General features: G+C 38.0%; 1 protein-coding gene across 9 annotated transcripts in view; it reads left to right on the forward strand.

The window, feature by feature from the left end:
* Positions 1–12,601, forward strand: part of FOXP1 (forkhead box P1) — a 684,912-nt gene that overhangs the window by 638,422 nt on the left and 33,889 nt on the right. For all 9 annotated transcript variants that reach the window (XM_036737503.1, XM_036737504.1, XM_036737498.1 and 6 more), the window contains one exon: positions 1,319–1,406. In XM_036737503.1, coding sequence (XP_036593398.1) covers positions 1,319–1,406 — 88 coding nt within the window. The remainder of the gene's footprint in view (positions 1–1,318; positions 1,407–12,601) is intronic.

Below are 12,601 nucleotides of genomic sequence, written 5' to 3' on the forward strand. Positions count from 1 at the left end.
AGGATAGTTCTCAAATCCTATCAGTTCTATTCCTCAGGACCCCCTGCTCATATCTTCCTCACATCATTGTTTTATTTTAAAATTCCAATAGTAAGTTTGAGTCTAAAATGCATTGATAATCTTATTTATGGGGAGAGAGACTAGGCCTGTGGTTTCATTTATATAGGAATTCCCTGGAGTGGGAAACTTCCACCAATGCAAGTCAGCAACTTCTTTGTTATCTGTAGTCAGAGAATTGCCTGAAACACTGAGACTAATGACTTGCCCTGGGTCACACAGCCAGTGTATAACAAGGACAAGCCTTCCTACCTTCCTGTTTGTTATGGTAGACATACAAATAGCTCATTTTGTAATTCACTTTTGATTATCCATAATGATGAGGTAATGGGGCAGCATCAGTATATGGAATCTACTGAATCCACAAATGTTATTTTAGCCGCTAATTTTCAATCTTCCTTCACCAAACCTTATGTCAGAGTCACTGCTGATAGTAAAAATGGACTAATTTGAGTTTTGCTTTGTTACTTTTTCTCTGTTGGAGATTCTAATGAATAGGGAAATGGCCAGGAAGGAGGTAGGCATAATCAGAGAAGTAGCCACATGAGGCCCAAATATTCTTAACCTGGTTAACCAGCCCCTGAATAATTAAGATTTGACTGCACTCATATAAGAAAATGTCGAAATGAACTAGGTTTGGGAGATGTGCTAAATTTTTGTTAGAGTTCAAACAGGGACTTGTTTTTTGTTTTTGTTTTCTTTTTTCCCAAAATCATACTTTGTTTTTCTTTAATGATATAATTTTTTTCTGCATATGTTCATTCATGTTTCATATACCATGTGTTTAAAATGTATTTCCCTTTCTTAGGCAAATTTTTCTTTACATTCACTTTTGTATATTAAAATGTATACATAATTAAAATGTGACCCATTAATTCTCTGACTGTTCCTTAGAGGCAAATTTATGTAACTGGTCTCCCATATACAATTAATCTGCATTTTTTTTTTACTCTAGCCCAGAGTGTACCTAACGACCCAAGTAGTCTTAAAGTGTGGCCCCTACTTCCTCCCTAATTTTCCTTTCAACAGGGTAAATGCTCAGTAGGATTTTTCTTTCAAGGAAGTTTATATCAGTAAGTTGTAACACAGTAAACTAGGCAAGCAGAGAGTGGTCAGTGGTGGTCACCGGCAGGGCAGGCCATGCACCAGTAAAGGGATTGGGGCACGGGCCAGAGAAGCAACAGTTTGATGATGCCTCCTCCTGATGATTTGCCTTTCTGTTTGTCCATCTCACTTACTGATTTTCTATGTATTGTTGCAGACATCTCAACAATGAGCATGCGCTGGACGATAGAAGTACAGCTCAATGTAGAGTACAGATGCAGGTTGTACAGCAATTAGAACTCCAGGTAAAATAACATTTATTTTAATATTACCTCAATATTAATCAAATTCCAAATCTTTACAACGCTGTAATGAGTTCTGGTCCATTCATTATTGATTGGAACAGGAAATTTCAACACCTATTGTTGTGATTTTTAAAACCCTTGAGAACATTTACTATCATTTTTATTTTCTAAGCTGCAGTATTAACTTTTAAGTATATTTATATGTATGCAACCATCTCTCAGTTATCCATTTTCTGGATTATCTGCGGTCAGCTAGGAGGAGCTTCTTTTCTCTCACTAGCTGATTCTCAAACTGCCTACCACAGGCCTGATCTGGGTAGAAATTGGAGCTTGGGAATAGTTGTGTGTGTGTCTGTGTGTGTGTATGTGTGTGTGTGTTTATGCACACTTTCGCATGTGTGTAGGCAAAAGGTTAGCAGAGGAGGGGAAATTAAAACAATGTTGTACATTCTATAGTTACCAGCAGCCATCGAAAAGCCTATTTTGTATGCAAGACAGCAGTGCGGAGATATATGGAAAGCCCAGGGCTAAGTACAGAAGATAATTACATTTGGAATTTTACTGAGTTAAGTCATTTACAGCTTCAAATAGTTGCAGAGAAAAATCAGCAAAAAAACACACTTAAACTTTTTTGTTGTGACTCTTCAAGACAGAAAGGGATTTTAAAATTGGTTATCAACTTATCTTAGAGTGACTGACTTGGCTTAAGTATTTGCCAAATTTTTATGTTTTCTGAGCCAGTTAAGATTGTAGCGTCACTCAGAACAGTGTCTAAACTTAATGCAGTATCAGGTATATATTAAAACTAAAGGCCCAATAGTAAAATATTAAAATCTTATCCAAACTGTTTTGTGAAATCTTATTCTAATACATTTCTTGACTATTAAAAAAAACACCCCAAAACTCAAGATTTGTTGGGAGATTGAAATGAATGAATTATCTTTCACCAGCTTATGCTGATACAATTTAATTAAAGCAACTTGGATTTGCAGAAGATTGGGACTGTTTGTTTCCATTTTTATAGAAATACTACTTGTCTGCTCTTGATTTTAGTGTTTATTACCTCATAATTATCCTACATTTAGTTAATAATATGGATTAGTTGATACTTGGCTCATACTTCAATTGGTATACAGATTGTTATGGTTCACAGAAGCATTTCATATCACCAACATGACATTCTTTTAACCTTTTATAGTAGAAGCACTGATTATCTGGTTTGTGGATTGTCCTGGTTCCTTGTTGTTCTGGTTTCTCTTCCTCACCCCTTTTAGAGTAGTTTACCATTTAATCGGTTTTAAAATGGGTATAAGACAAGAGATAGAACATTATTAGGAGACCATCTCTGTTACTTGTCTGAAACTATTGGTTAAAATTGAGGAATTGGGGATTATGTTAGGATTTCAGTTAGTCACACTATGATCCTTTGTGTTCCTAAGCACTAACTTCTAGTCATGCCATCAAACAGCATTTATTAAGCACCTCATATTTGCCAGGCACTGGGTTAAGTGTTGGGGATACAAAGAAAAGCAAGTGACAGTCTCTGCTTAAAAGGAGCTCCTAGTCTAATCGAAGAGACAACATGAAAACATCTATATACAAACAATCTGGAAAAGATCAATTGACTGACTGACTAGAGCTAATAAACAGAGAGAAAACACTGGCATTAATGGAGAAATTCTTGTGGAAGGTAGGATTTTAGCCAAGATGTAAATGAAGCCTGTGAAGTCAGGAGCCTGAGATAAAGGTGGAAAGAATTCCAGGCCTTGAGGACAGTAGTGACCACAGTGATTTTACACCCTACAGATAGAAACTTTTGGTGAGCTGATGCTTTGATTTCTGTGGCCATTAAATTCACCATTGTGGATACGTTTTGTAATGTTTCAAAGAAGTGTCTTGCATTAGTATTTAAACTAAAAAGACTTCGTTATATTTATGAAAAAGTGGGACTAATTCTGATGGGCTCGATTTCTGTAGAACAGGAAAAATTGTAAAATCTTTATATAAATTTGAGCAATTCTGCATCATATAGTGATGTCAAGTAGATCAGAAAAGTAAACCATTGTACTAATAGGAATGTCTTTTTTTCTTAATTCACTTACGAGTGGAATAAAGTACCCTGGCTGCTCTTATATTTCATTCATTACTAGTCTTCTGAATATTACTAGCGCTCTCTTTGCTTCCCCCTACGATTATCTCCCTTCCATCCTCTTGGGCTGCCATATATTGTACTAGGAACTAGGAGGCACGCCTAGTCATCATGACTGTTGGCACCTATCTTTAGCAACTCTGTGACACTAAAAACTTTTACATATTGACTACTTCATTCTGAGCTGTTTGGGGAAGTGAAGAGGATCAAGGTAAATGAGATGCATTTTCTGGATTCAGGTAGTTTCCCTATCTCTGAAAACACAAAAGAAATGAACAAAAGAGAAGGCCTAGAACTAGTTTAATTATTGACCAAAGCAGGTAGGACCAGAAGAGCCAAGTAGCCAGGAGCTTTGAAATAACGTGTGATTCACAGATGGTAGTGGATGGTATGGTTCTAGTGGGTTTTTTGTAACACTGGTGAATACCCTAAAAAGGTACATTCAGGTGATAGAAGACAAAAAAAAAAAAGAAGAAATGGAAACTATATGGTAACCCATTGGATAAATAATTCCTTAAGCTCCCAGGTCTGGTATGTGGAAAAGAGAAGTTTCATCTAGTCTAGGTTCTTTCACAATTTAACTATCATTTAAGGAAAATCATTTCACCTTTCTAGGTCTCAGTTTTCTCATTGACCCTCCTCTGAGGTCATTGTGACCTAAAGTCTGTATCGAGGTATGGAAGGTTCTCCTAAGCTAGGATGGCTCAGGATATGCCCTGGAAATGGGCTGCTCCCTTGTTATCCAAGTCTTGTCTAGATGAACGCACAAGAGTTCTTCACCGGTCTGGCCAGAAACTCGTGAATTTCTTAGTCCAGCAACTCCAAAAACTAGATTCTCCTTACTAACCCTTTACCCCACCCCCATGACGAAATTACAGAGCCATAATCATTAGCACCAAAGAAGCTGTTGGACTAGGTGATCTCTGCTGGTCTTTCCAGATTAAAAGTTTTGAGATTCTGTAAGAGGAAGTCAGGGTTAGGAAGTTAGCAGATGGGAAGTATTTAAGAGTATTTATAGAATATTTTCTTATAGAGAAAAGCATGAAAGGAAATAACCACAAATACATATACATAGAGAATATAAGTTCAGGACACGGGCCTTACTTCAGAGCTACTCTACCTTCCTCCAGCCTGAGGTGATTCTGCCTTCTCTCCAAGAATTACATCCTTTTGTGAGTTATTTCCTTCTCATACTGATAAACGATTTTATCTTCATCAAAGCCTTTTAACAGTGAATCTATTTAAAGAACATGTAGAATTTCCAGAGTGACTAGTCTCTATTGTTACTATTTAAGACCACCCTTGTCATTCATGGCCTACTACCCCCATTTTGCACATGAGTAGAGACCAGATATGGAAAACAGAAGATAGGCATTTAAAAAACCTCAAAGAAAAAGCCAGAGAACACCTGATAATCTGGCAGTTTTTCCTCTGCCCTCCTCACACATAGTTGAGCAGAAAGTGGGCTGAGGGGATGGGAAAAATGCTAAGTACTTAGCTGGGAGGTGGGGGGGGGGGGTGGGAAGTGTTTGAAATTGTAGAAACCTTTTGCTTCACCAACTCCAGTGGAAGTTGTTGGACAAAGAGTTGAAAGGATTTGGTTCCATAGTGAGTACTTGGTCAAGTGGTGACCTGTCAGTGGTGTGGCGTTGGGATCCAGGTAGTGGCCAAAATTGTCACCAGATTTTGTATTTCTCTGTTCTCTGTTTGTATCCTCTTGTTTACTGTCCGGTGATCAGATGTGTTGCTCTGTCCCAAGGTTAGCCTCACACTGCAAATGCCAGACTTGCATAACAAAGCTTCTCCAGGAGCACAATAAAATTAACTGAAATGATCAGAATCTGAAAAATTCTTATGTGGCCAAAAACTTTTAAGACAAGTGTATGGCAAAATCCTAAAAGGTTTGGAATAATTGCATTAAGGGAGAAAGAGAAATCCTTAGGCAGTAGCTAGGAATATTGAAGCTTTTCTTTAGGGAATCACTAAGCTCTTTCGCTCTGAAGGTTTCCATGTGATTAGACGGAGATCAGTTACTGATTTCGAAGAATCTCAGGGCAGGCAGTGAGTAGCAGCCATCTTGTCAGCCCCAGACCTGAACAAGGATTGTCTCCCACACGTCCCTTTCTGGGAGCCTTTTTGGAATTTCTCCACTGGGGGAGAATTCACCCTCTTGGAGGCAGCCCATTTTCTCTTTGGATAACTATAGCTGTTAGGAAGTGATCTCCTTCTATTCAGCCTAAATGGCTTCTTCTCCACCTTTCACCATTGTTCCCAGGTATGCCCTGGGGGTTTAATCCCTCTCCTAAATGACTGTCCTTAAAATACTTTTAATTTGGGTATTACCTTAAAAAAACAAAAAGATGGACTTAAGAGCTCAAATGAATGGTCCATTTGCCAATCCACTTTCCTTGGAAAAAAACTCTAATACAAATTCAAATGGCCTTCACTTGCTGTTTCTAAAATGGGCCTCTAGCTCTCCTCTGCAAATTATTTACCAACAATGCTAAAACAGTGTCAACAAAGACTACTTTTGTTACTATTAGGGGAAAGGGAGCATTAACCCTATTTAATAAATAAGGGACCTGCAAAATGGAAAACAGAGCTCAAAATGCAGCGACATAGCTGTATTTCCTGATTACTAATAATAGAATTAGATAGCTAAGTGGCTCAGTGGAGAGAGGTGCTAAACCAGGAGTTAAATATCATGAGTTCAAATCCAACCTCCAACAGTTATTAGCTAAGTGACCCTGGGCAAGTCAGTTAACCTCTATATATCTCAGTTTTCTTTTTTTTTTTTTTTCCTTTTTGCAGAGGGGAAGGCAGGGCAATTGGGGTTATGTGACTTGCCCAAGGTCACACAGCTAGTAAGTGTGTCAAGTGTCTGAGGCCAGATTTGAACTCAGGTCCTCCTGACTTAAGGGCCGGTGCTCTACTCACTGCACCATCTAGCTGCCCCTATATCTCAGTTTTCTTGTCTATAAAATGGGAATAGTAAAGCACCTACATCACAGGATTGTTGTAAGGATCAAATGAGATAACATTTGTAAAGTTCTTTGCAAAATATAAGGTACTAAATAAATACTAGTCATCATGATCATCGTTATTATTATTAATTCAATTTAATCTACATCGTGACCACACTGTCATTCTTAAATCATGACTGCGTCTAGTTATTATCATTTTCTTCCAGTTCTTTTTGAAGGTCATACGCACGTATACATACGTATACACATACAAATACACGTACATATACATACGTGTTAACAATCGAGGCACGTTACGGTCTCAACAGAGTTATGCCCATGAGAGACAGAAAGTCAAGGACCCGTTATGCTAGATGACTCCTCAGTAAATAGGAGGAAGGTACAACCTCATGGTTTTCCCTTTTGTCTTGAGTGAATGTGGAAGAGTTTATAAACTGATCCTAGCAGCAGCTTGTGGAGGTACTATATAGTATCTGCCACCCTCCCTATATTTCTGCTTCCATGATGATTAAATGGCTAACCTAGGGTCTTAGAAACTTAGTGTTCTATCCACTTTAAAGGGCCAGAAATAGACTTGTGGATAAGGTCTTCCTGACTATCTTGACATTAAGAATTGTAGGCTAGAGGGAAGTATCAGCAAGGAGAAAATGATACATGTTCTGATGGCAAAATGAGGCATTAAAATCATCACAGACCAATTACTGTACTTATTTTACATAAAATAACTTCTTCCTTAAACGATGCTGTTTGTAATCAAACCCATTTCTGACAATACCACTAATAGTATCCATTTTTAGACCTCTGTAACCCCATTTGGGGCAATGTTGATGAGAGCTTCCTCACATCAGTGGCCTGCCAAGCCCCTATGACTTCTTCTGAGTGATCTCCAGTGAATGATGGGGAGGTGCTAATAGCACTCTGCCTTTAGATTGCAACTGCTTTGTGACCAAAGACTGGGGAGAGAAAGAGGGGGGAAAATTCTTGGGATTTTTCACTCCCATGTCTTGCATTTAAAAACCAAGAGACTTTATTTTTCATAATTTAAAATGCTGTCTAACTACATGAGCATTAGAATTCCTAGACTATGACTGAGTATTAGTGTGTGTCTGCTTTAAATGTCAAGAGAATCTTTAATAATAACATTTAAGGAATGTTAAGATGGTGACGGAATACAATAAAAGTAAGGAAAAATTTAGATTGGTGGGAAATGAATCCTGTGTTGTCCAATACCTGAGCATTATAGAAGGGCTTAAAGAAGTTATTTTAAAGTATTCATTGTGGCTAAGTGTGGGAGATAATTTTTTTTAATTGTTAGTTTTATTGACTAGTCAAAAATAAATGTTTGGTAAATATTCACTTTGACAAATGAATTCCCCTCATTTATTTCAGATTATGTTGTTGCCCTAGTATTCTGTCCTTAGAGACCTCTGTTTACCTTCCTCGTATATATTACCTTCAAATGGATTAATGTATTTGGACATTCAGCACAATTTTAAAAGCCACAAACTATTATTTTCCACATGCATTTTAATTCCCTAGAAAACAGGCTGGTGTAGTTGAAAGAATATTGGACCAGAAGTTGAGAGCTAGGCTTAGGTACAAATCATCTACCTAATGTGCAGCTAACCATGAGCAAGTCACAGCTTTTTTTAAGCCTCTCCTTCCCTTTCAAATGGCTCTCTTCTAGCTCTAAAATTCTATAAAATGAAATAAGTGATCTTCTGCCTATAAAACCCATGTTCACCTACTCTGCTCATTCGATACGACAGAAATCTTCATTCATTTAAATGTACCCTACCCCATAAGTGATAGCAGCCAAATTGGACTTAGAGTATAGTCCATGTGACCACATATAAAATGACTTAGTTAAATGAGCCTGGCCCACATTTTTCCTACTAAAAAATGGGTTTTTAATTCCTCAGTTTTTAGCTTTGAAGATAGTGATAGAGCCCTCTCTCCTGCAAAGAAAGATGATCAGTATGGTCACATCAGTGCCAGCTTTTCTCCACTGCTTAACTTAGTCAATACAGCTGAAATCCAATTTTAGGCCCTAATGATAAAGGAGGATGAACTAGCTAAGCCAAGGAACACAAGCCCTTGCCTGTGCTGAGGACCTAAAAGAAATCAGAGCAGGCAGGAGAACTGATTCGTGGACCGGTTCTGAGAGTGTCATGTTCTCCTTTCTCTGCCAAGAGCATCCCATTTGCTTGTTTGTGAAGCTGTCGAGTAGTCTGCCATCTTTACCAGGCTTTGACTTTCATCTTCAATGATTTCTTCATGAGAAGGTGCCTCCTATAATGACAGTTCCGTTTAACAATAGATTTGATGAAGACTTCATGCCAGATATTGGTGATATAAAGATAAAAATGACATGGTCCCTGCCTTCACGGCACTTATATTCTACCACAGAAATAGAGCATTTTCACAGCTAAGCAGAGGATAAGGAGGAAGTACCAACATCTGGGTGAGAGGAACAAGAAAGACTTCAAAGAGGAGAATGGCGCCCAAAGGAGACAGGACATTGTGAGGCAGAGCTGAGAACGAAGCATTTAGTTAGTGAAACGGTAGTCCAGTCAAGAAGGTTTTCACCATGTCATGCTTTTTGTAAACTCTGTCAGTGTTCTTTTAATACCCCATGCTCAGTATACTTTTGACTAGAAATGGCACCTTCACATTTAAATTCTTTTGCAAAAATCCCTCCATTAAAAGTTGACTAGGGCCAAGTGTATTATGTGTTCATTGAATCTTTTCTTGTCCTCTTTTTGTGGGAATTTGGGTTTCTGAAAGTACTCAAATATATTTATTAAAGATGTTGTTCATATTCTCTTACTCTAATGATTGCAAACATAGTAAAAGAGTAGAGGTGTTTAGTTTATTTCATTGTGGGGATCCAATGAAATAAATGCATAGAAATCATTGAAAATTTTTAAAGCACTTTCCCAGTGGAGTGTGTGTGTGTGTGTGTGTGTGTGTGTGTGTGCAAACACATGCTCACACACATGTAGGGACAAGTTGCTGTACTGATAGCATGGGTGGAGCTTATACCAGTATTGTGCATTTAATAATATTATTACCAATAATCAATAAGTAATGCAACAGAGAAGCCTTGCAATACCAAAGAAGAGCAGATCCCATTTTCAAGTTCTTTCATTTACAGAGCACGCTTTCTTTATAATAAGTTCTTGAGACAGGTCACAAATGTAGGTATTGTGCCCATTCTATGGATGGAAAAGGAAGGCTCTGAGATGCCAAGCTGATAGCTCCAAATCGTCATTAAGTGACTGGCTGGGGCCTCATACTCTGGTTCCTTGATCCAGTCTTCTTCCCGCCGTGCCATGCTGGTTTGTCCTTTAGAACTTGTAAAGCATATGAGATAAGGAGGGCATTGATAATTAAAATTCAGGAGCAAACTCCCAGAATATAAAGGAACTTTCATTTAAACCAACTTTGTGAAATAGTTTACCACCACCACCACCACCCCTCCCCAAAACTCCCAGGCATTAAGAGTATCCATTAATGTGTTGCACTTTCTTCTCTTGCCCAGAAGAAATATGGGCCAATTAAATGACTAAAATAGAAAGGAAGAGGCAAAATCAGGGTGAAACTATCTGCAAATAGAACAATCCAATTCCTTTTCAATTCCCTGAACATGTATTAAGTACCCAGCATGTGCCAGGCAACGGGGATACAAAAAGAGGCAAAAGACAGGGCCTGCCCTCAAGGAGTTTACAATCTAATGGGGGAGACAACAAGCAAACAACTATATCTAAAGCAAACTATATACAGAATAAATAGGAAATAGGAAAGGGAAAGCACTAAAATTGAGAATTATTAGGGAAGGCCAGCCAAGGGAACATGTTCCCTATGATATAGGTTTAGGGATGTTAATAGAGCTGTCTAGCAGTTTCTGTACCTGGAGCAATGGTTGGTTGGAATGGCATTGAGACTTGCAGTGTAAACTCACTGGAGGTGTAAGGAAAGTAAGTACCTCCCAGTATGAGGTCCCTTCTATGCCACTGTTGACCCTAATAAGAATGGGTAGGGTAGGAAGCACCTTCAAACCAATGGAGTTTTCACCTTCTAAATTTCCCATCCTGGAACAGCCCTAGGCACCTACCTAATTACAGCTTTGATTTTGAATATGGACCTAAACAATAGCACTACATTTTCACTTAGCCTAGTTTTACCACTTTTCAACCATGATTCCTAAGCTAATATGATCCAACTCTAATCAGAATATGAAGTGTTACTCAAACAAACTTTTACTGAAGTGGCTACCACTTGCGCTGGGGATATAAAGCCAAAATGAAAAACAGTCGTTGTCTTCAGGGTGCAATATGTTATCAAATCAAAAAGCTTTTTTTACGCACTTACTATATGCCGGGCACTGTGGATATGGACACAGGCAAAAGCAGTCCGTGCCTTCAAAAGGTTCACAATCTAACAGGAGAGACAACGTACAAACAATTATGTCCAACTAAGATGTATACAAGATAATTTGGAGGTAATATCAGGGGGATGGCCCTCGCTGCAAGGGGGGCTGGGAAAGATTTCTTGTAGAAGTTGGCATTTTAGCTGAAACTTGGAGAAAGCCAGAGATTTTTATCCATTACATTATATGTACATATACATATACATTTGATATATACATATCAAATACATTCAATCTTCCTAATTAAGCCCAGATTTTGGCTTAAAATTTGCTCTAGTAAATATAAGAGACAGTATGATGTAGCAGATAAAGACTGGCCTTGAAGCCAGGGACACTCAGATTCGAGTCTTCCCTCAGACACATACTGGCTGTATGAGCTTTGCTTGACCAGTCACTTTATCTCTTATTGTCAGAGACAACTCTCTGAGTTACACAAAAGGGGTTGACCTCCGTCGATAGATGGAGTTTCCTCATGTAAGACTCCCTGTAACAATGAAATCACAGATCTAGGCCCTATCCTTTTCCCCTTCTGGTTTTTTTCTTTGTTTTTTAACAGTCTTCATTTTTAAAGAATTTTTTTTTTCAGTATCGTAGATAAACTCATTTTAAGTAGTATTTTTATGCCTCAGAATTTCCCACTTAATGACCAATATGTATGCTTAGGTAACCTAGCTATTTGGAAACATTTATGTCCCAAACCTAGAAAAACTTACATATAAAACAAAGTACTCCTGCAGAAAGACCTTCATTCCTGACATTTTAATTGTTCTCGCTGAATCACTGTTGGAAACCTCACACTCCTTTAGGATTGTGTATTGTGAACATCTCTTCGTTTGGCTGTTCAGTAACTTGCTAGAGAACAGAGCATGAGTGACATAAAGTTGTTCCTAATATGGTAACACTTTCATTTCCTGTTTGTTGAAAGATAAATGCTAAGGCTCTAAGGCTTTTTTTTTTTTATTTCTCCCTGAACTATAAGGGGGAAAAAAAAATCTAATGTGATATGGATTGGAATGGGCCACCCAGTTAGGATAAAATAAGATAAAACCCTCTTCTACTCCCTTTTGCTTCAGGACCCATCTTAAAAGAACAATTTAATTTAAAAATCTCATTCTTAATTGATTTTAAATGATTTTAGGATTAATTATATAACAGGACAAAAATCCATTGTCCGAAGACTGAGGCCCCATCTAGCCTTGAAGCATTTCTTCCACTTATAGACCAAGAAGCAGTAGAATGAATATGAGTTCCCTTTTCAAAATAAATCAGTAACTTGCCCTTCTTTTGACTATTTTCATAGGGATGGCTCACTGGATCCAGGCTTGGGCCCTACCTTTTCCTCAGTTATTCCTTTATCATCTTTTTTCAAATACTTTTACTTTCTCTCTTGTAAAAAAAGATACCTTACCATTTTCCCCAGCGCCTTTTGCCAGATCTTTTCTTGGCCTATCAAAATAAGTTAGGAGCATATCTGCCCCCAAGGCCTGTTCTTAGGCTGAGAGGGGGAAATCATTCAACAAATATTTAGTGAGCTCCTACTATTTGCAGAGAGCTGAAAAATTCCTTTTCTTTTAGGAGAAAATTACATCCTGACTAGATGAAAGTCTATGAGGGGCTTGGAATTTTGACA

This window comes from Trichosurus vulpecula, chromosome 9 (genome assembly GCF_011100635.1).
Source record: "Trichosurus vulpecula isolate mTriVul1 chromosome 9, mTriVul1.pri, whole genome shotgun sequence".
Lineage (NCBI taxonomy): Eukaryota > Metazoa > Chordata > Mammalia > Diprotodontia > Phalangeridae > Trichosurus > Trichosurus vulpecula.